General features: G+C 45.9%; 1 protein-coding gene and 3 long non-coding RNA genes across 8 annotated transcripts in view; 3 read left to right on the forward strand and 1 right to left on the reverse strand.

Moving 5' to 3' along the window:
- The window catches only part of LOC142436562 (histone deacetylase 8-like), a 158,786-nt gene that overhangs the window by 18,255 nt on the left and 112,537 nt on the right, over nucleotides 1-27,994 (reverse strand). For 2 of the 5 annotated variants that reach the window (XM_075540131.1, XM_075540129.1), the window contains one exon: nucleotides 20,550-20,832. The exons of 1 other annotated variant lie outside the window; for it this stretch is intronic. In XM_075540131.1, coding sequence (XP_075396246.1) covers nucleotides 20,565-20,832 — 268 coding nt within the window. In that variant the 3' untranslated portion in view covers nucleotides 20,550-20,564. Of the gene's footprint in view, nucleotides 1-14,178; nucleotides 14,250-20,549; nucleotides 20,833-27,994 lie in introns of those variants that run through there. 2 more of the 5 variants (XM_075540132.1, XM_075540130.1) reach the window with 2 other exon arrangements.
- Nucleotides 792-1,672, forward strand: LOC142436565 (uncharacterized). The gene is made up of 3 exons (XR_012782009.1): nucleotides 792-874; nucleotides 1,140-1,277; nucleotides 1,617-1,672. It is a non-coding gene; the product is annotated as an uncharacterized LOC142436565 (long non-coding RNA).
- On the forward strand, nucleotides 2,168-4,326 carry LOC142436567 (uncharacterized). The gene is made up of 3 exons (XR_012782010.1): nucleotides 2,168-2,322; nucleotides 3,108-3,297; nucleotides 3,833-4,326. It is a non-coding gene; the product is annotated as an uncharacterized LOC142436567 (long non-coding RNA).
- Nucleotides 15,409-27,424, forward strand: LOC142436564 (uncharacterized). The gene is made up of 3 exons (XR_012782008.1): nucleotides 15,409-15,542; nucleotides 15,847-16,038; nucleotides 26,213-27,424. It is a non-coding gene; the product is annotated as an uncharacterized LOC142436564 (long non-coding RNA).

A 27,994-nucleotide genomic window follows, 5' to 3' on the forward strand; every position in this document is an offset into this window, starting at 1 on the left:
CCCTTGCCTTCTCTCCTGATGGCAAGTACATGGTCACCGGTGAGATGAGTGAGGAAGGAAGCTCAAGCACTGCAGAGGGGGGGGCCTGGCCTTAGCAGAGAGTGACAGCCTGCGGCCCGCATAGGACTGGTGCCAATTTTGACTTTCTCTACTGGTGTCCACTTTGGGTGTTTGGTCTGCCCTAGAGCAGTGTTCTTAGGCTGTAGCCTGCATCAGAAGTGCCATGGTCACCCCTTAGTACAGACTGCTGGCTCTGGGGTTCTGCAGGTCTGGGGTGGCTCTCTTCAGTTTGCAATGCTAACAAGTAGTTCCCAGTGAGGCTGAAGCTGCCAATTTGGGAACCACATTTTGGAAAACACCTCCTTAAAACATTCCTTATCCCTGGAGTCCCCCTGCTGGTCACAGTGTGGAACAGGACTGCCCTCCCATAGACTTGCCCTGTGAGGCTGTGAGAGCAAACCGCAGGAGTGGTGGTTCTTGCCCATCCAAATCACGCCAGGAGCCCGTCCCTGAGTGTCCCTGTTCCCCAACACTGATCACATTCCCTCCGGGGGTGTCCTTGATTCATGTGCAGGCGCATTAGGTTAGGTGTCCTTCATTTATGTGCAGGCTCTTGTCCAGTGGCTGGGAGGGCCAGGCCTCCATGGATGGGGAGGGAGCTGGCTGCCTCTGGCCTTTACTTCGGGGTCTTCGGTCCCTGCAGAGTGGACACATGCCTGCTGTGCGGGTATGGGATGTGTCGGAGCGCAGCCAGGTGGCGGAGCTTCAGGAGCATAAGTATGGCGTGGCATGTGTGGCCTTCTCACCCAGCGCCAAGTACATTGTCTCAGTGGGCTACCAGCATGACATGATCGTCAATGTCTGGGCCTGGAAGGTGAGTGGGCTGCTGGCCTCAGGACAGGCGGGGCCGGGATGGGAGCCAAAAAATTGCTGACCGGTGGCCTTAACTTCCGCCTGCTGGCCTCAGTCCCTTTCTAAAGAACTCTGAGCAGAAAGGAGCAACTGGGTATCTAGGATGCTGAAGAAGGGGCAGAAGGAGAGGTCCAGTTCACAGCTTGTCTAACCTCCTTCAGTGTGTAAGTTTCTTTTCCCTCAGCTCCTAGAAGCAGAGCCTTGATTTCCCTTGACTTTCTCTCCAGAAAAACATTGTAGTGGCTTCCAACAAGGTGTCCAGTCGGGTGACAGCAGTATCCTTCTCTGAGGACTGCAGCTACTTTGTCACTGCAGGCAACCGGCACATCAAATTCTGGTACCTCGATGACAGCAAGACCTCAAAGGTGAGGCAGCAAGTAGCCACTAGGGTGGGGTCTGCTCAGATCTGTTCCACCTGCGCCCCCTTCTGCATGCTCAAAAGCCCCTTGGAAGTCTCAGCTGGGCCAGGTGCTATGTCAATCTGCAAGGGAAGCCTTCTCCCTCTCTCCCCAGGGCCTGCTTTCCAGGGGATAGCCTGCAGGGTGGGTGGGTGGCACCTGTGGTGGGTCTCCACAGGTGAATGCCACTGTGCCCCTGCTGGGCCGCTCTGGGCTGCTGGGGGAACCTGCGGAACAACCTGTTCACTGAAGTAGCCTGTGTCCGCGGGAAGAAGACTGACAGCACCTTCTGTATCACATCCTCAGGGCAGCTGTGTGAGTTCAGTGACCGGAGACTGTTGGACAAGTGGGTGGAGCTGAGGGTAAGTGAATGCTTTGTCGGCAGGCACCCTCCCGTCTGTCACCTCCGGGCTCCGGGACACCTGAGTCTGCATGCACGCTGGGGGAGGCCCCAGGCGGAGGAAGGTGTTTGGAAACCTCACTGCTCGCTCGTGCTCTCTGTCTCTGCCTCTTCCTCTGCTTTCCTCTTCTGCTCAGCACACAGACAGCATCACAGTAAGTGTGCTGGCCCTGTCCACTGCCTCTGCTGCCTTTCTCTTGGCCGGCCTTTTCTGGGTGTGTCTTTGCCCAAACCTCAGGTGCCTTATAAGGCTTGCTGACTCCTTCCCCCTAATTGCACGGGGCTGTGAGCCCTCTGGCCAGCTGCTGTTAGAGGGAGGGGCATTGAGGGGCTCCAGCCAGGGCAGCTGGCCTGCCTTGCGCTTGTCCTTGCCTCTTGGCTCATGGCTGTTGAGGTGTCAGGTGAAGGAGTGGGCAGACGCCCTTGCTGACTGGGGCTTCTGTGCTCACAGACCACAGTGGCCCACTGCATCTCGGTGAGCCAGGACTAAATCTTCTGTGGCTGTGCTGACGGCACCGTGCACCTTTTCAACCCCTCCAACCTGTACTTCCTCAGCACGCTGCCCCGGCCCCATGCCCTGGGGACAGACATTGCCAGCATCACAGAGGCCAGGTGAGCGGTGTTGGTTGGCCCCTGAGTCCTGTCAAAGCCCCACTCTGTGCCAGGCCATCCCTGGCATGCTGCAAGGAGAGGAGGGCACACATAGACCTCTGGGAAGACCCTTGCAGTCAAGCACAGGTGGGTCTTTTAGCATTTGTTACTCACTGTGGGCAACCGTGGTAATCTGAGTCTGCAGTGTGGTAATGCATTGTCCTGTAAAGACCACAGCTAGGACAGACGGGCAGTTCCTTAGGGTTTCTGAGAGAGACTGGAAACCTGACGGAGCAGACCTTTCTCCCTCAGGGTGGTACTGGGTAGCAGCTGCGGTAGGATGGTCTTATTGTAGCCTCGGGCCATGGGTTGGGTGATTGCAGGAAGTGAAGTTTTGCTCTGGTTTCAGTGCTGTCAGGAAGCGGGGCAGTTCTGCAGTTGGGTATATTAATTTCTCTTTCAGGCCAGGAGGGGGCTAAATCTGCAATTGGCAGGAAATGATATATGACCATGATTATGGTTTGCACAGTGCCCTTCCTTGTCCTCTGATGTGAGTCTAGAAGGGCCTGACATCTGCTTGGTTGCATCACGGCCACACACTGTCCCCGCCTGACGTTGGGGGCTATGAAATAGCTTGTGTTCTTTTGGAGAGCCCCATGGCAAGGAATGCCAGGCCAGCCGCTGCGTTCTTTCTCTAGTGACTGCTGGCCAACCTGCTGCTCCTCCCTTTAGTGCCCCATTTCATTAGCGCTCACTCACCAGTTTGCCCTGTCTGCCCAGGACACCCCGCTCCCCTCTTTCCTCAGTTGCCTTTTTGCTGGAGTGGCCAATGCGAAGTATCGGGACACCATCGCCTTGACCTTTGATCCTGCAAATCAGTGGCTGTCTTGTGTGTACAATGACCATAGTACTTATGTCTGGGATGTGAAGGACCCCAAGAAAGTGGGCAAGGTGTATTCAGCTCTGTATCATTCCTCCTGCGTCTGGAGTGTAGAGGTACGTGGGCCAGGTCTGCTGAGACTGACCGTGTTTCCTGGGCTACCATTAGGAGCTGGGGTTCCTCAAGTGTGGAATTTGTTTCCTCCAGCACCCTTGCTCCCCCAGCAGTGCCCCTGGGTCCCTTCATATCTGTTAATTGGCTCTGAGGATGCGAGTGGATATTAGTGCTGACTCATCTCAGACTTTTTTCTGTATGCCCCTGTGCAGTCTTAGCTTGGCCTCTTTGGACATGTTCCTGAACTTGACCAAACCTTAGTTTCTGCAATTATGAAATGACATACCTGATGCATTTGATTTTTACGAAAAGGAGACAATGTAAGTGGGAGATTTAGAATGCCTAGTACTTACTAGGTGCTTGGTTAATGTATATTCCTTTACTTGTTAAAGACAAGAGCTAATCATTATGACATGCTTGCTATGGGATAAGCCTGGGGCTAAGTCTTGACCAGCCTTTTCTCTACTCTCATTCCGTCCCATCTCTGTGGGCAGCCAAGGTCTGACCCGGGTCCCTCTGGTCCTTGTGCTCCTCCAGGTCTACCTTGAGGTGAAGGACAGTCAACAGGCCTGCCTGCCCCCGAGCTCCTTTATCACCTGCTCTTCTGACAGCACCATCGCCTGTGGAATACAGAGAGCTTTGGCGTGCATGGCTCCACCCTGCACCGAAACATCCTCAGCCACGTGAGCCTGGTGCCCCCACACCACAGTCTCAGGATCTGGGTCTCCAGACCAGACTGTTCCAGATGTTGTTTGGCCAAACTCTGACAAGGATGTGCTCTTGGCCCGCATTTCTCTCCCTGACAGGTGTCCTGTGTCAGGCCTTCCTCAACCACCTCTTCTCCTGACCTGTTTCACTAGTACCTCATTAAGATCATCTATATGGATGGGAACATGCTGGCCCTGCTGGACACCGAGCTGCCTGGGGGAGACAAAGCCGATGGGTCCCTGATGGACCCCCATGTGGGCATCCGCTCTATGTGCATCAGCCCCAACGGGCAGCATCTAGCATCAGAGGACCCTATGGGCACGCTCAGGTAAGGCCATTTGTGGAGTGCAACCCGTTGCCTCCAGGGGACAGGATGGGGGAACTTTAGGCCCCCAAGGAGAGAGGTTCAGGAGGGTTTAGCTGAAAAGGGTTGGGGACAAAATTTATTATCTTCAAGGGAAAGATACTAACTTGACAATGAAGAAACGGCAAAACCCACCCTTAGCCAAGTCATTAAGGTTAACTTCCCGTGGCAGCAGCATGAATCTGGTGAGAGGGTACACTGAGAGGCTTCAAAATGTTCCCAGAAAATCTTATGACTCTTAAGAACTCCCAATAAAATGTTGAACAACAACAACCAACGTTGATGGAAAGTTTCTTTTAGTTCTGTTTTTCCATGCAGCCTCCTCCTAGCATTGTGTCTGGTATTCTTGACCCAAATGTATAAGGAACTTAGGATAGTCATGAGGAAACATCAGGCAAACTTCATTTGAGGTACACCTGCCAGAGTAACATATCATACTCTCCCAGGTGTCACGGTAGGAAAGACAAGCAAAGACTGAAAGCCGTTCTAGACTGGGACAGATGACACCCATGTGCCGTGGGGGCTCCTAGGATCCTGGAGCAGAAGGACATTCATGGGATAAACAAACTCATTGGCATTGGGTTGATTCCAACTCAGAGCAACCCCCGCTGGTGACATTTAAATAAAGTCTAATAATGTTGTACCAGTGTGACCTCCGTGGTCCTTATCACTGTGTACTGTAGTACATAAAACATTAATACGAAGGGAGACCAGGTGAGAGAGTTGAATGTGACATATCTGGACTCATTTTTCTAAGTCTAAAGGTTCAACCCAAAAGGTAAAGTAAAACAGCTCTTGATGGAGAGGAAAAGGTGGAAGGGGGTGGGTGATGATTCTTTCCCCCGCTGCCTGGCACTGAACGGCCTCTCCTTTCTTCTCATTTTGCAGGGTCCATGAATTGCAGTCCCTGAGTGAAATGCTGAAGGAGGAGGCCCATGAGTCAGAGATTCTGTGCCTGGAGTACTCGAAGCCAGACACAGGTACCTGGCCCTGGCCTAGAATGGCCTTGAGTGAGCCCCTCCAGTCTGGCCAGAGCCACTGATACTTGTCCTGCCTCTTGACTATGGGGCTGATTGTTCTTTTGGCTACCAAAAGAGTTAGTGATCCTTCTTGATGTCTCTGAAGGCTTTGGGGAGGACTGCATCTCAACTCTGCCCGACTCCATGGCTCATGTGGCTTAAGGATGTGGGGCTCAGTTTCTCTGGGTGCTCTTTGCTGGGCACTCATCAGCTGACGGAGTTCATCCCATCCCAGGTCTGAAGCTGCTGGCCTCAGCGAGCCGGGACCGGCTGATCCATGTGCTAGACGCAGGGCGGGAGTATAGCCTGCAGCAGACGCTGGACGAGCACTCCTCCTCCATCACCGCTGTCAAGTTCGCAGGTGTGGGCAGAGCACTTAGACACACTCTGCCACCTACCACCCCTGCCACCTGCCTGCCACGCCCAACACTCCATAGATTCTGAAAGGGTGTGTGTATGTGTGTGTGTGTGTGTGTGTGTAAAAAAGTCATGAAGACAGAAGTCCTCCAGAGATTCTGCCAGTATGTGTGTGTGTTTGTAAAAAGGACACCAAGTACGAAGCTCTCAAGAGATTCTGCAAGGATTTATGTGTGTGTGTGTGTGTGCGTGCGGGTGTAATAAGGTCATGAAGTAAGAAGCCCTCCAGAGATTCTGCAAGGGTGTGTGTGTGTGTGTGTGTGTGTTTAAAAAGGACACAAAGTAAGAAGCCATCCAGGAATTCTGCCAGGATGTGTGTGTGTGTGTGTGTGTGTGTGTGTGTAAAAATGACAGGAAGTCAGAAGCCCTCCAGAGATTCTGCAAGGGTGTGTGTGTGTGTGTGTGTGTGAATGTGTGTGTGAGTGTAAAAAGGACACGAAATCAGAAGACCTCCAGAGATTCTCCAAGTGTTTGTGTGTTTGTGTGTGTGTGTGTGTGTGTGTAATAAGGACACGAAGTCAGAAGCCCTCCAGAGATTCTACAAGTGTATGTGTGTGTGTGTTTAAAAAAGGACACGAAGTCAGAAGGACTGTAGAGATTTTGTAAGAGAATGAGTTTTTCGTTGTGTGTGTGTGTGTGTGTAATAAGGACACGAAATCAGAAGCCCTCTAGAAATTCTTCAAGGGTGTGTGTATGTGTGTGTGTTTGTGTAAAAAGGACACAAAGTCAGAAGCCCTTCAGAGATTCTGCAAGGGTGTATGTGTGTGTGTGTGTGTGTATAAAGGACACAAAGTCAGAAGCCCTTCAGAGATTCTGCAAGAGTGTGTGTGTGTGTGTGTTTGTGTGAAAACGACACGAAGTCATAAAACGTCTGGAGATTCTGAAAGGGTGTGTGTGTGTGTGTGTGTGTGTGTGTGTATGTGTGTGTGTGTCAAAAGGACAGGATGTCAAAATCCCTCTAGAGATTCTGCAAGGGTGAGTGTTGTGTTAAAAGGACACGAAGTCAGAAGCCCTCTAGGTTTTCTGAAAAGGTATGAGTGTGAGAGTGAGGGAGTGTGTGTGTGTGTAATAAGGACACGAAATCGGAAGCAATCCAGAGATTCTACAAGTGAATGTGTGTTTGTGCGTGTGTGTGTGTGTGTGTGTTTTTAAAAAAGGACACGAAGTCAGAAGGACTGCAGAGATTTTGTAAGAGAATGAGTTTGGGTTGTGAGTGTGTGTGTGTGTGTGTGTGTGTGTGTAATAAGGACACGAAATCAGAAGCCCTCTAGAGATTCTTCAAGGGTGTGTGTATGTGTGTGTGTTTGTGTAAAAAGGACACAGTCAGAAGCCCTTCAGAGATTCTGCAAGGATGTATGTGTGTTTGTGTGTGTGTGTGTGTGTAAAAAGGACACAAAATCAGAAGCCCTCCAAGGATTCTGCAAGGGTGTATGTGTGTGTGTGCGTGTGTGTGTGTGTGTGTGTGTGTGTGTAAAAATCACACGAAGTCAGAAGCCCACTATTGATTCTGCAAGGGTATGTACGTGTGTGTTGTGTTTGTAATAAGTACACCAAGTTAGAAGCCCTCCAGAGATCCTGCAAGGGTGTGTGTGTGTGTGTGTGTGTGTGTGTGTGTGTGTGTGTGTGTAAAAAGGACACGAAGTCAGAAGCACTCCAGAGATTCTGCAAAGGTGCTTGTTGTGTGTATGTGTGTGTAAAAAGTTATGAAGTCAGAAGGCCTCCAGCGATTCTTCAAGGGTGTGTGTGTGTGTGTGTGCGTGCGTGTGTTTGTGTAAAAAGGACACAAAGTCAGAAGCCCTCTAGAGATTCTGCAATGGTGAGTCTGATTTTTTAAAAGGACATGAAGTTAGAAGTCATCCAGAGATTCGGCAAGGGTGTGTTTGTGTGTGTGTGTGTGTGTGTGTGTGTGTGTGTGTGTGTGTGTTTAAAAAGGAAAAAAGTCAGAAGCCATCCAGAAATTCGGCAAGGATGCATCTATGTGTGTATGTGTGTAAAAAGGACAGGAAGTCAGAAGCCCTCTAGGAATTCTACAAAGGTATGAGTATCAGTGTGAGGACCAGGCGGTGCCTTCAATCTCTTATGTGTACTTTTGCTATGAGTCAGGAGCTCACTCAATGGTATCTAACAAGTTATTGTGAGATGACATAAGAGGACTTCGTGGAGGCCCTTCCAAGAGAGGGTTGGAAGATAGCATAGTAAGAGGCCTGGTCAGGAATGTGCTCATTGTGCTCATTGTTTCCATCCCCTTCTCCCAGAAGCCAATGCTCTAGGGAGGAAAGGCAGGCCCAGAGACAGGGAAGGGCTAGGGAAGAGGGAGCGATAGGAGAGCAATAGAAAAGACAGGTTACTCTCCCTCATTCCCAGTATAGCTCCTCAAAACTCAGGTAAAGCCTCTGATTCTGAGGCTGAGGCTTATAATAGGATCAGACTGAACATTTAATCCCTCAAGCTGCCTGGAAAGTGTGGGAGCTGATTAAGATGGCAAGAGATGAAGAAGGAAGGAATCTACTGGTTACAGATGTGAAAGCACCTGTTAGTGAAGCCTTCTCAGTTTCTTATTGCCTTATCAATGTCATCAGTCCACTAAATGTACTCACTTTCCAAACGCCTATTAACCAATTGTACATACCTTGAGTTCTTTCTAGGAGGCAATGTTAATATTCTCATTTCCGAGTTGAGGCCACAGAAGTTTGGACAATTTCTGGATGTTGTTGTTGCTGGCAGGTGCTCATCAAGTTGGTTCCAACTCATAGCAACCCCCGTGCATACCGGAAGGGAGCATGGCCCCGTCCTGTGTCCCCTTCTCTGGAGGGCACTTGCCTCAAATCTTTAAATTCAAAGCTTCATGTTTTGTCAAATGAAATCATTTCTTCAGTCAATCTCAGAAATCTTTATGTAAAAACGTTGGAAACGCCTTTCACTCAATGTCTAGGGAGGCTGAGTAAGGTGGGAGGGGCTCCAGGACAGATGGTGGGAATCACTCCTGCAGGTGGGTGGTAGGATGGCGAGGCCAGTCTGACTTGCCTCCCTGGTGACTGACCTCAACCAGCAATGGGCAGCTGGACACATGGCATGAAGTGACCTCTGGTCTTCGTGGCGGTGGATGCCAGTAGACCGTCAGGTATGGGAGACCCATGAGAAAATAGGTTACTTTTCTCTTTCTCTCCAAGTTTCTCTGTGATCTCTCTATGCTGCCTGAACCCGCATGCATACTGACAAAGGCAGACATGTGCACACACATGGCAAAGTAAATAGAGACGCCCACATTCACAGACGTATCCATCCACGTGCAAATAGGCACATATTTGCACATGCATGCCAAAGCAGACACAGACATCCATGAATGCACATGTATTCGTGCAAGCTGATTTTCATGGGGAAAAAAAGATCAGCTCTATCACTATCAAGTCCACTCCAACTGAAAGCAACTGTAGAGCACAGAGGAGAACTGCCCCATTGGGTTTCCAAAGCTGTCATCTTGTCAGACACAGTCAGCCACCACTTTCTCCTGCAGAGCAGCTGGGGTTTTCCAACTGCCGGCCTTTCACTTAGCAGCCGAGCACTTGCTGGTTTTCATAGGAGTCTGGAAATCAGTTTCATTGCCTGCTAGTCACACCTCCTCTGTGAGTTAGCACAGCCTGGTAAGCTTGGAAGGAGAAAAATCTTCCTTCCAGAGGTAGTTGAGTGGTTTTCCCCTGAGGAAATGGTTCAGAAGAAGATTTCCTTCAAGAAATCAGAACACTCTTGAAGAGAAATTTCCTGCCAAAACATTTGTTTGCTTGACAACGAGACAAATGAAGCAGCCCTCTGACTTCCCCCTTGGGTCCTCTTTCTCATCATGACTGCTCTGCTCAGCTACAAGGCTCCAGGTCCTGGGAGCAAGGGTGACCTTCTATTTGGAACCTAACAGGGCTCCACTGTGAGTCAGGGAAAGACCTGGAAACTTGAGCATCCTTAAACGGGGCCTGCATAGCAATATCATCTGTCATCAGGCTCATCGTTTCTCTCATTTTTTGTAAGATCATTGAGCCCTTGGAGCCCTGAGAAGTTCTCTCAGCGGAAGCCATCCTCCTCCCATGAATCCAAGAGGGACTGCTTAAAGATTGTTTTCTTCTACTTACAGGAATACCAGCAACCAATTTCCATTGAGTCAACTCGGACTCATATAGAGCCCAAGTGTGTTAGAGAAGTCCGGTCCCTAGAATTTTCCATGGCTGAGGTGGGTTTTTTTCCAGAAGCATATCACCAGGCCCTTCTTGGAAGGCACCTCTGGGTGAATTCAAACCTTTAACCCATAGTTCGCAGCCTAGCTCATGAACAACACCATCCAAGGACGGTACAGTTCCTTGCAAATGGTCACCTGCAGTAGATGAACCAAGGTCAAGTAACTGCCTGAGAAACATCAACCAGAGGAAAGCAGAGTGAACCCCAGGGTTCTTGGGAAGAGGGCCAGAGAGAGAAAAAGGAGAAAACAGCTTTCTTGGGACATCAGAAAGGAAAGGACTCCACTTAGTGGATGCCATAGAACAATCCCAAGCCAAGCATGGGTGAGAAACAGACCCCACCCAAACCCAGCGGGCTGGATTCTGTCGCCAAGTGTTGAACACCAGACATGGATATGACAGAGCCGCTAGTCGTCCATGGAAAGAAACTGTTTGCCCATTGTCTGGTAGTTTTGCAGCATTTGAACAACCAGGCCTCTGCTGCCTCTTCTGGCCTGAAATATAATTGCAGCCATAACCGCCCAGCGTTTCAATGGGTAGAACTCCCTGGGGAGGGCTAACTACCCAAATCATTTGGGAGATCATTTTAGAATTGTCCAGGAGATCTTTGGCTGTGTCTATTATATGAACTATGGTGTCTTTTTTTTAAAAAAAAAAGAAACTTTTTATTGTAAGGTGGGTTAAGATTTACAGAGAAAATCAGCTTTGCACATAACAATTTATACTCGTTTTTTTATGTGACATTGATGACAATCTCCTGCAATGTAATATCACTCATGCCATTGAAACTCTGCTTCCTGTTTTCATTCACCCTTCTCCCCTAACCTTGCCTGCCTTTTGAATTTGGCCTTGGGCAAATACTGCCTATTAGCTTTTGAATGGTTGATGGTTCTGAGGAATGTGTGCTCCTCAGTGCTATGATTCATTTTGGTGTAGTTGTTCTTATCAGGTGCCATTGAGCCAGTTGCAACCCACATTGACCCTATGCCAAACAGAAAGAATCACTACCTAGCCCTGAATTATTCTCCTAATTGTTCCCAAGCTTGAGCCCCTTGTTTCAGTCACTGTCAATCCATCTCCTTAAGGGGCTTCCTCTCTTTCACTGTCCCTCTACTTCACCTGGCATGATGTCCTTCTCCAGGGACTAGTCTCTCTTAATAACATGACCAAAGTATGTGAGAGGAAGTCTCACCATCCTTGCCTTTAAGGAGCCCTCTGACCATACTTCTTCTAAGACAGATCTGTTTGTTCCCTTGGCAGTCCATGTTACTTTCAATATTCTTCACCAGCACCACAATTCAAACATATCAATTCTTCTTCAGCCTTCCTTATTCAATGTCTGACTGTCACATACTTATGAGGCAATTTAAATTACTATGGCTTGGGTAAGGTGCACCTTAGTCCTCAAAGTAACATCCTTGCTTTTTAGCACTCTACAGACGTATTGTGCACCAAATGTATACATATGCAATGCGTCATTTGATCTCATGATTGCAGCTTCCAAGAGCATTGATTATAGACTTCATCAAGACAAAAATCCATGACAACGTCAACAAATAACAACAAATAAAAAAACAACAAACTTCTCCATTTATCATGGTACCTATTGATCAAGTTGTGAGGATGTGTGTCTTCTTGACATTGAGTTGTAATCCATACTGAGGGCTGCAACCTTTGATTCTCATAAGGTTCACTTTATAAACCTGTCTATTTTTCAGGGGGTGGAATTCAGTTCCAGACCTGAAGGGTGATGAAGGACCATAGTAGTGGGGATCTCTCTAGTCTATCTAACCAATAAACCTCATCTTTTATCATTATTATTATTACTATTGGTAGTAGTAGTATGACTTTCAGTTTTCTGACACATTACTCCCCACTCTATCTAGGATCATGTACCATGATCCCTTTCAGAGCAGCTGTTTGTGATAGGCAGGCACCATTTAGTTCTTCTGACCTTAGCATCATAGAGGCTGAGGTACGCATAGTCCATTACTGATTTGGACTAATTGTTGCCAGGCATCTTGATTTTATTCACTGTTATTTGCTCCAGACAGGGTCCAATAGTTTATAGTGCCAGCCTAGCCGATAAACACAAGTAGGATTAATCGAAGGGCAGAGGGATAGATGGTTTCGTGAGCCTCGCCTTGCTTGTTCTGTGCCTCAATTTAAAGGGGTACACTACCTGTGGGATGCCTAGCTTGTGGACTGTGTCGCTGTAAGTTGAGGTCCATTTAATCCCACAGGATTGGTATGTTCATCTCTGGAGCTGGGGACCGACAGTTGGTGACAGTTGGTGACTTGCCTTGCTGTTTGCTGCCTGGGTATATATAGCCCAGCTCTCTCTGCAGAAAGGGACTGGCAACTGGCGGCTCTCAAGCCTTAAAGGACTGCTAGTGTCTCACTGTTTTATAATTTCACTGTTAGTTTCTTGTGTTATCTATCTGTGTATAATTTAGTGGTTCATTTCTTGTATTGTATATCTAGCTTTATAAATATATTTATATATAATTACTAGCAATATGGTTTTGTCTCTCTAGAGAACCCTGTCCAACACATAGGGTGAGACCAAGAACCGACTTTTAGTTTGCTACTCACTAGCTTTTGAAGACCCCAGTCACTTCCCTGATGGATACAGAACATTGTCTTTGTGAGCTAGTTTGTTCCAATTGATCTTGAGGTCTCTCAGAGCTATGTTCCTGATCCCCCATATTTAGGACACGCTCCCTCAAGGGGTTTTGTTATACCTAAGACATTTTCATAACTATGCCTCCTGGATGTACTATTATATTCATGGACATATTTGTAGTATATGCTAATATGTATATAGAACTATTCTCTGGCAAACCTATATTTATTCATGGGTCTAGTCCCATTCTCCTTCCCACAACTGCTCAGATTTTGTGGTTTTTCTATCTATCTATTTATCTCTCTAGCTATCCTTGTATGTTATTTTTATTATTGGAGTATTTATCTCTGTTGCCTTTAATGCTTGTAGTCTACTGAGAAAGGATAGTGTTTTGATGTTCCAAATGTTTCCTCATTTTCTGGGTTACATGACACAAACCAATAGAAGAAGAGAAAAGAAAAAAATTTAACCCAAGTAATAACACCAACAATAAAACCAATTTAGTCTTTTGGTTAAGAATTACTCAGACTTCCCCACTCCTAGGCTAACCCTTGAAAGAAAAAGAATGAGATAAAAGACCATAGGGAGGAAGAAAGGAGAGTGAGAGGCAAGGGAATAAAGAAAGAAGGTGGCAGGGTTGTGTGAACAATTAATGTGGACCTTCTTTGATGTGTATTAAAAATAATATTGACTGGTTTTTTTCAATACTCACCAAAAATTATTTATATCAATCAAGAAAACCTCACTACTCTGGAATCAATTATGACATATAGCAACCCTTTGGACAGAGTATAGAACTGCCCCTGTGGGTTTCCAAGGCTGTAAATCTTTACAGGAGTAGAAAATCTCATCTTTCTCTTAGAGAGTGGGGGTGGGGTGGGGGGAGTTTCGAACTTCTGATCTTGCAGTTAGAAGTCCAACTCATAATCTATTTCACCAACAGGGCTCCTCCTTTCATCATTAATCTAGACTGTTTGACCTTCTTGGCTTACTGGGTTTTATTTTCTCGCTTTGGAAGACATGGTACCAAAATACACACCATTTCCTAGCCCCCCAAAAAATCAAAAGTAAGCAAAAAAAAAAAAAAAGGAAAAACTAGCAACCCAATCCAAACCAACTAACCTATTTAGCCATATAGATAAAGGATACTAGTAGCCAACCTCTGTGTTGGGGGCAATAGGGATGGATGGGGACTGTGGTTAACAGGCACGTGTCAGCTCATCCATAGGGGACATTCAAATTCTAGCTCCAGACTGTTGTTGCCTTGGGGAAATGCAAGGATTTTAAGGCCTGATTTTCTGTTTGTAACTGAGATGCTGAGAATATAAAATTCGATGTGAAATCGTCAACTTTTCAAATATTGGATCACATTAGTTAAAACCACTTTTCAGGCTGCTCATCATCATACTAGCACATCATTAGGCTAAAATCATATCAAAGACATCTGGTTTGTCCCCTGTGCCCTTTAAGGACAACTGAAACATAAGGACGGGAATGTGACATTCATTGTTCCTCTAGACCCTCACCCTTTGCCTCCATCGGCTGGCGTTCATAGAAGAGGCAGACGGTTTTGTTCAACTTCAGCATAATCAGAGTCCTGAGAGTTAAACACAATAAATATATAATTTCATACTAGTCGTTATAATATTAGCCCAAACAAAACCAACAAAAACCCAACCCGTTGCTGTTATGTTGGTTCTGGCTCCCGAGGACCCCCTAGGTGCCAGGGAGAAACTACACATCACAGGATTCTCAAGCCTGTGGGCTTCTAGAAGCAGGCCATTATTTATTTCTTCTGAGGGGTGCAACTGCCCACCACTTGATACGTTGAGTCCTTAACCATTTGTGCCACCCAGGGTCTCCCAGTCTTCGTATGTGACCCCCAAATTCCTTGACAGGCAACCTATAGGAAGGTAGAGTCTATGCCCTTTCCCCTTAAATTGGGATGTTTCATGACCTCTGTGACCAATAGATTATGGAGAAGATGACACTGTGACATCTAGTTTGGGCAACCCCCTTCCCTCCACCAAAGTGCTTCACAGCTTCTGAAAAATCCCTTCAAAGTCTTCTTCTTGAGTGCTCACCCTCAGAATGTCCAGCCTCCACGTGCTACCTCTCAGGACACTTCTCTGCACCCGGACACTATGCTGAAAGAAGCCTGAGCCACCTGGAAAGGCCACGTGGAGACACTCCAACCAACAACCCAGCTAAGCACACAGCTAACGGCCAGCTTCAGCTGCCAGCCCTCTGAGTGCACGTGTACGCACTGGAGTCACCAGAGGCCCCTGCCCCAGTTCCCATGTGACTGCCAACTCATGGGAGACTCCAAGCACGACCCAGTGGCCTCCCAGCAACCACACGATGATGGTCCTTGTTTGAAGCCACTGCGTTTGGCCGAGGGGGCGTTTCTTGCCCAGCCACAGGGATGAGAACCTGCATCTCAACAACATGCAGGTGGGGGAGGGGGCCGTCTCTTGAGCAAGGCAGCCTCCCTTCTTGTCAACTCCTGGGGATTTTTGTTGTTCTTGCCACTGCTGCCCCAATTCCCCAGGAGCTAGAGGAAGGCAGGCAGCAGGCCTCAGGTGGCCAGGAGGCAGGAGCCTCTGTGGGATGCAGTTACAATGGGAGATATAACCTTAAAGGCAGGAGCCTGACTTTACCTTTGCCTCCTAGAGATTTCGGGTGCAGAACACCTGTCAAATCCCATCTTCTGTCCAACCCTGATCATATGTCTGTCTTATGTTTGCACACAGGACGCAGACTTGTGAGCACACAAAGAACAGTGTCTGGCGCCAAAAAACCAGCGCCACAAGGAACTGATGTTTCTCCAGCAATGGGGAGGGGTGGGATGAGAGGAAGAAAGCAGTACAAATCACTGGATGAAAACAAGGTGGGGAAAGGAAGGAGGAAAGGGAGAGAGTGAAGGAGGGGGACTGGGAGGCTGAAGGGAAAAGGCAGGGAAGGAAAGGAGAAAGGTGGGGGTGGGGAGAGAAGAGCGAAGAAGAAATGGAGGAGTGTGGGAGGGAAGATGGACGGTGAAGGCAGCCAGGAAGACGTGAGCAAAGGGAGGGAAAGAAGAAAAGAGAAAGAGAAGGGCAAGAAGAAGAAAGGAAGGTAGGGAAGAAAGGAAGAAAACGAGAAACCTAATGTCAATGGCACCCTCTATGTTTTTATTTCCTGTTTTTCTGAGGTAGCCTCTTCAGCAGAAGCAAATGGGCTGAATCGCCTCAAACTCCACCTAGGTAGAAAGCACGGGTTTCATTTCGCCAGGGCCTGTGAAAATGTTTGAACTGAGCAGCATTAACACGGAGACAGCGATTACCCCACGTGGCTGTTGCGCTCTGATGATACCAAGGCAACGGGAATGGGGCTCATTATTTCACCAGGTGACAAAAAAAATTGTATTTTGACGTTTCACCCTGAACGTGGGGAAGGGGGGCGTGGGGGAGGAATCAGGGGCCCTTTGTGGAGTCTCCTCTTGCCATTGTGATGCCCCTTGACCTGCCAACAACCTGAGGTCCTGCACTCTGCCAGTGAGGGGCTTGGCTGCAGGCCCTAGCCCAGCATTTCTTATCAGATTTACTGTGACAAGTGATGGGAGAAAAAGCAAGATGCTGTTAACAGCGCATCCGTTCAGACCCTGCTATTTAGAAATTTGGATTTATATTTTGTCAGAGAGAAGTAGCACTGATGTTAATCTTTGCACTACCCTTGGAAAAAAAGCATTCATAATCTTAAAACAATAATCCATAGCATTTGTGGAGCTCTGAGAACCAAGGGATGGTCAGAAGCATTTTTAGACAGATGTCTCATTTCATCTTCAAAGCAACCCAGTGAGGAATAAGAAAAGTTGGCTTATGACTTCCCTTTTGGAAAGTGAGTCTTTGGAAGCACAGAGAGGTCCAAGGTCACATAGTCAATAAGTTAGAGAGCCTGGATTTGAACCTGAGCGGTCTGCTGCCAGAGGTACTTTTTTTGCTCGTGTTTATTAAGGCAACTTGCAGCCCTGGCAAGGATTCAGATAGAATTGAGGATCATTTTTTTTAACAATTTATTAGGGGCTCATACAACTCTTATCACAGTTCATACATATACATACATCAATTGTATAAAGCACATCTGTACAGTCTTTGCCCTAATCATTTTTTTTCTCCTCTTTTCTTTTCTTACATTTTAATAGGGACTCATACAACTCTTATCACAATCCACCCATATTCACACTTCAATTGTATAAAGCACATCCATACATTCCCTACCCCAATCATTCTCAAAGCATTTGCTCTCCACTTAAGCCCTTTGCATCAGGTCCTCTTTTTTTCCCCCTCCCACCCCTTCCCCCCTCCCTCATGTGCCCTTGGTAATTTATACATCGTTATTTTGTCATATCTTGCCCTATCCGGAGTCTCCCTTCCCCGGTTCTCTGCTGTCCCTCTCCCATGGAAGAGGTCACATGTGGATCCTTGTAATCAGTTCCCCTTTTCCAACCCACTCACCCTCCACTCTCCCAGCATCGCCCCTCACACCCTTGGTCCTGAAGGTATCGTCCACCCTGGATTCCCTGTACCTCCAGCCCTCATATGTACCAGTATACAGCCTCTGCCCTATCCAGCCCTAACAGTGCTTCTCGCTATCCTTGTGGAGCCCTGGTGATGGGCTGGGCTGCTAAGTAGTAGGTTAAACAGGCTTTCCCCTCCTGTGAAAAGTTACACTCTCGGGAAACTCACGGGTTGCTCTGAATCAAGGTCAACTCAATGGCAGTGAGTTTGGCTTTTTAATGTCTCTCCCTGTTGTTGTTGTTGTTGTTGTTGTTAGTTTGCCATCCAGTTGGTTCTGGTCCATGGCAAACCTATTCACAGCAGAATGTAACAATAACAGCTCCTCCTCCATCCACCCAAGTGTTCCTATGCTCAGTCCTCTTGTTGTAGTCACTGTGTCAATCCAGCTCTTCAAGGGCCTTCACCCTTTTTTCTCAGCACTTCCATTTTTCTAAGCATGATGCCTCTCCAGGGACTGGTCTCCACTGACAACATGTCCAAAGTCTCACCATCCTTACTTCTAATGGGAATTCTGGCCGTACTTCCAAGACAGATTTTGTTTGTTCTTTTGGCAGTCCATGGTACTGTCAATATTCTTTGCCAGTACCATGGTTCAAATTCATACAGTTTACCTGGGTCTTCTTCACTCAATGGCAAGCTTTTCACATGCAGATGAGGCCAATGAAAATACCATGGTTTGGATCAGGTGCACTTCCTGCTTAAAGTAACATCCTAACTTTTCAACATTCTAAAGAGCTCTTATGCAGCAGATCTACCCAGTGCAATGTATCTTTTCATCTCTTGACTGCTGCTTCCAGGAGCATTGCTTGTGGATCCAGACAAGACAAAATCCTTGACAACTTCAAGTTTTTCTCGATTTATCATCATGTTACCTATTGGTTCAGTTGTGAGGACTTTGGTTTTCTTTGTGTTGAGTTGTATCCCACATTGAAGGCTGCAATCCTTGATCTTCACCAGCAAGTGCTTCAAGTCCCCCATCCTTGTCAGCAAGCCAAACTGTGTCGTCTGCATATAGCAGGTTGTTAATAATATTTCCTCCAAATCTGATTCTGTGTTCTTCTTCATATAATTTGGCTTCTCTGATTATTTGCTCACTATACAGATTGAAAAAGTATAATAAGTGGGTGTAACCTGGATGCACACCTTTCTTGATTCTTAAACCATGCAATCTACCCTTGTTCTAATTTTGCTACTGCTTCTTAATCCATGTACAAGTTTCACATGAGCAAGACAAAGTGTTCTGCAATTCCCTTCTCAAAACTATCCATGTTTTGTTATGATCCACACAGTCAGATACCTTGGGTGTTAATGAAACATAAGTAAACATCTTTTGGGTATTCACTGCTTTCAGGCAAGATCCATCTGATATCTGATATCCTTTGTTCCACATCCTCTTCTGAATCTGGCTTAAATCTCTGGGAAACCAAACTCACTGCCTTGTAGTTGATGACAACTCATCCTGACCCTATAGTATAGGGTAGAACTAACTGCCCCTGTGAGTTTCTGAGACTGTAACTCATTATGGGAGTAGAAAACCTTGCCTTTCTCCCACGGAGTGACTGGTGGTTTTGAACTGCTGACCTTGGGGTTTGCAATCCAACCTGTAACCACTGTGCCACGATGGCTCTTGAATGCTGAATATGGTAACTTTCTGTCAATGAATTAATGCAACTGTTGTTGTATTAGCTTCAGTACAATTTGACTCACATGTGATGCCAATGATAGGGTTACATAATTCGACCATTCCGTTGGTCTCCCTTCTTTGGTATGTATACACATATGGATCTCTTCCAGTCCGTTAGCCAAGTAGCTGTATTCCAAATTTCCTGACATAGATGAGTGAGTGCTGCCAGTGCTTTATCGGCTTGTGGAAACATTTCAATAGATATCCCAGCAATTCCTGGCATCTTGTTTTGGGCTAGTGCTTTCCATGCATCTTGGATTTCTTCTTTCCTGACCATTGGTTCTTGCTCATATATTACCTCCTGAAATGGTTGAATGTTGGTCTATTCTTTTTGATACAGTGACTCCATATTGTTTCCATCTTCCTCAGATGTTTCCTTCAATATTTTTCCCATAGAATTTTTTTAATATTGCATCTCGAGACTTGACATTTTTCTTCAGTTCTTTCAGTTTAAGATATGCTGAATATGATCTGTTTTGGTTTTCTAACTCTAGGCCTTTGCACATTTTGTGATAATATTTTACTTTGTATTCTCGAGTTGTCCTTTGAAATTTTCTTTTTAGCTCTTTACTTCATCATTTCTTCCATTTGCCTTAGCTACTCTCTGATTAAGAGTAAGTTTCAGAGTCTCTTCTGACATGCACTTGTATCTTTTCTTTCCTTTTTTTTTAAAATGACACTGTGCTTTATTCAGAGATGTTCTCAAAATTTGGTGGGTTATTATCAAGGTTGTATATTGACTCTCGTGTACTTGTTTGCATTTTCTTGAACTTCAACTTGAGCTCACATATGAACAATTGCTGATCTGTTCCACAATCAGCCCCTGGACTGGTTTCAGTTGCTGATATTGAGCTTCTTTTATTGTCTCTTCCCACAGGTGTAGTCAATTTGATTTCTGTGTATTCCATCTGGAGAAGTCCACATTTATGGTCACCTTTTTTGTTGTTGATCATATGTTTGAAGAAATCATTAATCATGCAAAATTCTAACATACAATCAAGATAAATTGGTAATTATTGGTGATTGGAGTGCAAATGTAGGAACCAAAGAGGAAAGAACAGAAGTTGGAAAACATAGTATATGCTATCAGCAATTTATTGGTCTTGCAAACTCTGTCATGCGATCTCCAGCTTGGTTTCTATCACCAAGACCATATTTTTCAACTACTGATCCTTCCTCTTTGTTTTCAACTTTTGCATTCCAATAGCATTTTGATAGCAAGTCTGACAAATTTGGGACTGAATATGGTGGTAGAATTATTCAATTTCTGTGTCACCAGCTTTGGGTGGTTGGTGCATAAATTTGAACAATAGTTGTATTGATTGGTTCTCCTTGAAGGGGGCTACATAGCATCCTATCAAAGATAGCATTGTACATTAAAATAGATCTTAAAATGTCCTTTTGATGATGAATGCAATGTTGTTTCTCTTGATTGTGTCATTTCCAGCAGAGTAAACCATAAGATTTTCTGTTTCAAAATGGTCAATATCAGTCCATTTCAGCTAACTAATGCTTACAATATCAATCTTTATGTATTCCATTTCATTTTTAATGACTTCCAATGTCCCTAGATTCATATTTCATACATCCCAAGTTTCAATTATTAATGACGATTTGAACTGTTTCTCCTCATTTTGAGTTGTGCCCCATCAGCAAATGAAGGTCCTGATAGCTATACTCGATTTGCATCATTATGGTCGACTTGCCTATGAAAAGTCAGCTCTTCCTCTTCCTCAGCCGTATTTTGAATACTTTCCAAGTTGAAGAGCTCATCTTCTGGCACACGTTCTGACAATGTTCTTCTGTTGTTCATGGGGGGTCTAGTAACTGACAGTGTTGCTGCTATCCATAGGGTTTTCAATGGCTCATTCTTCCCATGCGGGCAGCCAATTCCTTCTTCATTGTCTGTTCTTTGTCTGGAAGCTCTTTGGGTGACCCTGCTGGTATATGAAATGCCAATCACATAGCTCCCAGTATCACACAAAACAAAAGTCACCACAGTACCACAAAATGCCAGACAAGTGATGGACCTCTATTCTTAGTGAGACGTGGCCTGGTGGGAGGAGTGGGCCCTTAGTTGGTTCTGATCCACTTACTGGAACAAATACTGTTAGTTCTTATTTTGTAAATGTGAAATGCATAAAAGAGACCCCCCAAAATATCCTCCAATTCAGACTTTCTGCCTTTTAAAAGAGGATAACCCACTCTGATTCAAAGTAATTGAGGTGTTTTGTTTTCCCCTCCCTCTGAGGCTACAGAGACTAGACTAATCACAGCTGAGGTGGAGCGACTGAAATGACTTAAAGCACCAGCTAGACTGGCTGTCAGAAGCAGCTACAGTCAACAGCTACAGACTGACAGAGCTGCTCAGCCAAGAGCTGAGGGTTCTCAACTCCCACTTCTACTGATGGGCACAGCCAGTGGCCTCTGGGAGTTGACTGGAACCCAGCAGCCAGCTGTGAGGAGCAAGCTAATTCATCTCAGCCTGGCCCAGGTCATCAAGTCACTGAAGGAGTATTGGGAAAGAGGGAAGAAATTTGGGGTCCCACATTTGGCCACAGAAAAAAGTTGTTCTGTGTTTAGACAGTAGTTCTGGGCCTGAGTTTGGGGCAGGTGTGATGAAGGAAAGTCGGCTCCCTCCCTGCATCTGGGAACAGATGGTGGGGCTGCCCTGGAAACAGCAGGCCAGTCAGGTGGAGCAAAAAAGGCTTGGACTCTAAAGCCCTGGCAGGGCAACTGAAGCTACCTCGACTGTTTTTTCTTAACCCAATGGCTCCCGCTACCCTCACCACCCCCAACTAGGTAAAAGGGAAGAAAGATGCATTTTCTTTACAGAGGCAACTTTCTAGAAAGGAGACCAGCCCACCAGCTGTGAAAGGTCCCCTTAAACCATTTTACTTTGAGCAGGAGGAAGAAATGTTGAGATTCCCAGAGCCACGTGGAATTGTGGATCCTCTAGTTTAGGTTCCAGTGATGCCAGATCGATTTTTCTAGAGAAAGTCAAAATTCCTGTTTTCTTAAAAACCTCCTGATTTTTTCAAAGGCGATTCAATAACATTGGATAGAAGCTAGGTAGGCCAAAGAGCCCTGGTGGCACAGTGGGTTATGTGTTGGGCAGCTAACTAGAAGGTCAGTAGTTTGAAACCACCAGTCACACTGGGGAGCGTGGTGTGGGGGATAGGGTGGGGGTTGTGCAGAGATGAGACTTTCTAGTCCATATAGAATTTCAACCTCAGAAACCCACAGGGGCAATTCTGCTCGGTCTTACAGGGTCACGGTGAGTTGGAATCTTCTAGATGGCAGTGAATAATCAGGCCAACCAGAGTCCACACAGGTCCTCATTTGGCTATGGGAGTCCCAAGTCTGTGACCCTCACAGAATCGACCTTTGTGTATCGATGTTAAAAGTGAGATCCAGAGAGGGGAGCGCCTGTCCCCTTGAGGAGCAACGAGTTGACTTTCCAGTCTCCAATCTGTAGCAGACACTCCCGGTGCTCCTTCTCTTCACTCCCAAATTCCTGATTCCGTGTACTCGCCTCAGTCACCAATGGCCAGCTCTGAAGATCCCTTTGCTGGTGCTGGCTGAATGTGCTGAGGAACATATGCCAGTGGGAACAGCCCTGACCAGGCCCCTCACTCCTTGGATGGCAAAACTCTGAGAGGCGTGTGCTACACCCTACCCCTGGAGACTTCCTAAGTGATTAAGAAGCAGGTTCCCAGGTTTGTCATTGGATTCACAATCTATTTGTTATCGGTGGCCTTCCCTCCACTGGCTCACAACCCCACATCATTACCTGCATGCTCAGAGTTTCCTAAATAAGCTCATTGCCTTTAAGTCTTTGGCCAGGGTCTGCTTCAGTGAGAACCCAAACTAAGCCCGGGTCTGAATCGTTATGTGTCCTTCCTGCCATCCAGTTGATGCCGACTCATGGCAACTCTACAGTTTGGGGTAGAACTGCACCTGTGAGTTTCTGAGACTGGAACTCTTTTTTTTTTTAAACATTTTATTAGGGGCTCATACAACTCTTATTACAATCCATACATATACATACATCAATTGTATAAAGCATATCCGTACATTCTTTGCCCTAATCACTCTCAAAGCATTTGCTCTCCACTTAAGCCCTTTGCATCAGGTGCTCTTTTTTTTTAACCTCCCTCCCCGCTCCCCACTCCATCATGAGCCCTTGATAATCTACAGATTGTTATTTTGTCATATCTTGCCCTATCCGGAGTCTCCCTCCCCCCCTTCTCTGCCATCTGTCTCCCAGGGAGGAGGTTACATGTGGATCCTTGTAATCTGTTCCCCGTTTCCAACCCACTCACCCTCTACTCTCCCAGTATCACCCCTCACACTCCTGGTCCTGAAGGTATCATCCACCCTGGATTCCCTATGCCTTCAGCTCCTATACGTACCAGTGTACAACCTCTGCCCTATCCAGTCCTGCAAGGTAGAATACGGATCATGGTAGTTGTGGGGGGGAAGCATCCAGGATCTAGGGAAAAGCTGTGTTTTTCATCAGTACTACATCGCACCCTGACTGACCCATCTCCTCTCCTAAACCCCTTTGTGAGGGGATCTCCAGTGGCCAGCAAATGGGCTTTGGGTCTCCACTCTGCACTTCCCCCTTCATTCACTATTTTTATATATATATATATATATATATATATATATATATATATATATATATATATATATATATCCACATATATACATATATATATACATATATATACCATATACATACCATATATATGGTATGTATATATTTTTTGCATAATACCTTATACCTGGTCCCTTTGGCACCATGTGATCGCACAGGCTGGTGTGCTTCTTCCATGTGGGCTTTTTTGCTTCTGAGCTAGATGGCCGCTTGTTCACCTTCAAGCCTTTAAGACCCCAGACACTATCTCTTTTGATAGCCAGGCACCATCAGCTTTCTTCGCCACATTTGCTTATGCACCCATTTGTCTTCGCCAATCGTATCATGGAGGTGTGCAGCCAATACTGTGATTTTTTTGTTTTTTGATGCCTGATAACTGATCCCTTCGGGACCTCGTGATCACACAGGTTGGTGTGCTCTTCCATGTGGGCTTTGTTGCTTCTGAGCTAGATGGCCGCTTGTTTATCTTCAAGTCTTTAAGACCCCAGACACTATCTCTTTTGAAAGCCGGGCACCATCAGCTTTCTTCACCACATTTACTTGTTCACCAGCTTTGGCTTCAGCAGTTGTGTCGGGAGGATGAGCACTGTAGAGTGCCAATTTAATAAAAGAAAGTATTCATGCATTGAGGGAGTGCTTGAGTTAAGGCCCAAGGTCCTGCCACCACCTTAATATTAAACCTATAAATATAGACACAGAGATCTATTTCCCCATACATATATATATATATATATATACATATATATATATATATATATTTGCATGTACATGTCTTTGTCTAGACCTCTATAAATGCACTTTGACTCCTAGCTCTCTCCTCCATCTCCCTTGACTTTCCTCCTGTCCCACTACCATGCTCCGTCCCAACCTGGGTTACAGCTATACCTCTTCTTTACGTAATCTTACCCTTGATCATTCCCTACCAGGCCTGCCGCTTCCCCCTTACTACCATTTTGAGTCCCATATTGTTCCCTTGTCCCTGTGTTTGTTAACACCACTTCCTTACCCCCCACCCCGCACCTCCCCCTATCCCAATTGCCCCCGGAACTGTTGGTCCTGTTGTTTTCCTCCAGATAGTTCATCCAGCCTGTCTTATTTAGACAGACCTGTGGAGACACTAACATGCACGAAAACAAGACAGAGGAAAACAGAGCAACAGTATACAACCAGACAACAAAACAACGAAAACAAACCACTGACAAAGAACAAAACAAAACACATCAAGAAAGAAGAGCTTATAGTTAGTTCAAGGATCATTTGTTGGACCTTAGGAGTGTTTTCCAATCCAGTCTGTTGAGGCACCACAACCTGGCCCCAAACTCCACTTTCAGCATTCCCTGGGGACCTTGCCACTCCATTCCCTTGCTGTTCCACTGCACTCCACCACACTTTGCCTCGGTGTGGTGGAATCAGGTTAGGTGCAATTCGCACACTGTGTCTCCAGTGCTGTCCCCTGTATCACCCTTGGTCACTGAGGGGCATCATGTCTCATAGTGGGGCCAGCCATGTTGTTCTCTTTGTCGACTGGCTGCTCTGAGACTAGAACTCTTTAGGGGAGTAGAAAGCCTCATCTTTCTCCCTTGGAGTGGCTGGGGATTTCAAATTTGCCATTTCAGACATTGCGTTTAGCAGCACAACACATAACCCCTATACCCCACCATAGCTACAGAAAACAATAAAGAAACAAAATCCAACAATACTCATTGCCATTGGGTGCATAACAATCCTATCGAGAGAAAATACTCCGGCCTCCTGGGTTTCCAAGGCTATAACTCTTTGTAAAAATAAAATTGTGTTATGTTTACAATGAAAGTTTACATAACCGATTAGATTCTCATTTAACAAATTCTCTACTTGTTTAGTGACATTAGTTACTTTTTTCAATAAAAAGGAAAGCAGAATATTAAAAAAAGAACAAATGAAAACGTGTTAAGAGTAAAGACAAATGATAAGATGTTAATGTTTAACCTAATCATATCTGCAACAATACACTTTCTGATGTACTGACGGTGAGCAGGGTTTAATCCCATCCCTGGTGAATGGTCCCAGGGGATTTAATGGAGGCTTATTCTCTGTGGAATCTCTGCCAATGCATTTTGAGTTTTTATACTCATCTAAGGCTATAACTCTTTATGGGAGAAGAAAGCCTCATCTTTCTCCAAAGGAGCGACTGGTGAATTCCAACTGCTGACCTTGCAGTTAATAGCCCAACACATAACCCATTATGCCACCAGATGAGAGATTTGTCTCTGGGTGCCTTCCAATGCAAGCACTACAATTATGCAAGGAGGATATTTTTTTCTGTACTGGAGCCAGGTCAAGTCAGAACCAGTGTGTCCATGGTTTGCAGCGAAGTCAGAGGAAGAAGAGGGTAGACTGTCTATAACTTCTCATAGTCCAGGGAAATGCTAGGCCTGGAAGGGGGCATGCTGGCTCAACCATATTCAGAAAGTCCGCACATTAACCTCCCCGGCTCAAATAATTACCAGCACCATGTCTCTGAATATCACCTAAAAGCAAAATAGTGAAAGCACCATTTCCATTTCATAATACTTTTATTAAAAGTAAAGTTCAATTCAGTGATGTGAAGAAGCTGGGAAAATTATCTTTTCATTTCTTTCTTTTTCTTTCCCTCCCTTTCCCCTTCTTCTCCACAGAACTGAGAGGCAGAGGGAATAAAGGCAGCATGGCACCAACTGGAAGACACCGTGGGGTCAAGGTCACCATTTAACTCATGCTTGTCCAGTTTGGAGGGGCAACTGGATGTCCTCATTTGTGAATTTGCTTATTAATCTTTTTGAGTTAACAAGGTCATGGTAAAAAAGGATTGTTGGTGTTTTTTTTAGGAACCTTCTAGTCCAGTCCAACTCATAGTGACTCAATGCATCAGTGCAGAGCTCTCTAGACCAATGGTTCTCCACCTGTGGGACCCTTGCACAGGGTGACTGTAACAAAATTACAGTTATGAAGTAGCAATGAGAATATTTTTATGGTTGTGGAGGTCACCACAACATGAGGAACTGTATGAAAGGGTTGTGGCATTAGGAAGTTTGAGAACCACTGCTCTAGTCTTTTCTATGCTGTAATCTATACAAGAATGAGTTGCCTGGTTTTTCTTCCAAGAACAGAGCCACTGGTGGGTTCAAACCTTCAACCTTTTGGATAGCAGCTGAGCACTTAACCATTGTGCCTCCAGGGCTCTTTGATAAACTCTATTAGAGGGTCTTAACCATTGCAACCCCATGGATCCTTTTGGCATTTAGGAAAGGCTATGGAACACCTGCCCACTCCCCAGAATAATATTTCCAAATACCTCCAATGAAATACAGAATCACAAAGGCACAAATTGTATTGAAATGCAGTGATAAAAATAAAAGACATTGGATTTGTGGCAAATATACATGTTAATAAAAACATTAAATATGATCTGATAGTGGGTCTAATAAACCAAACCAACACCATTGAGTTGATCCTGACTCACTGTGACCCTATATAAAATTCCTCAGGCTAAATCTTTACAGGAGCAGATCATCTCACCTTCTTCTCAGTGAACAACTGGTGCCTTTGAACTGCCAACCTTGAGGTTACCTGCCCAACGGCTCACCCACAGCGTCACCGTGAGTTCTAGATAGTGATGAGCATGAACTGTACTCAACGATGGCTGCAACGACTAGCATGGGGTGTGAAAGCATGTAGAATTTCTCTCGGTGGTAATCGCATGGCTATTCTGAACACAGCTGTGGACATGCTAAACTGCCCTGCGAGCTTAGGGAAACTAACTCAACCAGGATTGTCCCTCATCCAATTTGACATTGCTCCCCAGCCTGCTGGGGCTCAGTGGCTCAGTGTTAGGGTCCCTTGTCTAGATACCAGGGCTGGCATGGAGAAAGTCATTCCTCTGCAGCCTTCTAGTGTGTGGGGGAAGATATTAGTGTTAAGCCTTGGCAGGAAATTGCTGGATTTTCCTGGCAGCCACATTCTTAATAACCATTTACTGGATACATATTATATTCTGAGGGTAAATTGGTGGTTCAGTTGTAGAATTCTCCTTTTTCATGTGGGAGATCTGGGTTTGAGTCCAAGACAATGAAACTCATGTGCATCCAACACTCATTTGTCAGGGGGATGCTTGGTTATTGCTGAGGTACTGAACTGATTCTGCGTTGCTATGATACTGAAATGGGGAAGCTTGGTTGGGTGCGGCTTTGAGACTGAACCTGTTTCTGTGATGTGTCCAGACTAAGATGAGCGATGAAGAAGAGCATGGCTTTCTTCTTCTGAAAACCAGTTAACGAAAACCCCTTTGAATCACAATCTGATGCACAACCAAAGAGATGGTGCAGGACCAGGGAGAATATTGCCCATGGACTCACTGGGAGCTGGTTGTCACAGTGAGTTGGGATGGAGGCTGACTCAACAGCAGCTAACAACCATTGTGT

The sequence above is a fragment of the Tenrec ecaudatus genome, unplaced genomic scaffold (assembly GCF_050624435.1).
Source record: "Tenrec ecaudatus isolate mTenEca1 unplaced genomic scaffold, mTenEca1.hap1 Scaffold_413, whole genome shotgun sequence".
Lineage (NCBI taxonomy): Eukaryota > Metazoa > Chordata > Mammalia > Afrosoricida > Tenrecidae > Tenrec > Tenrec ecaudatus.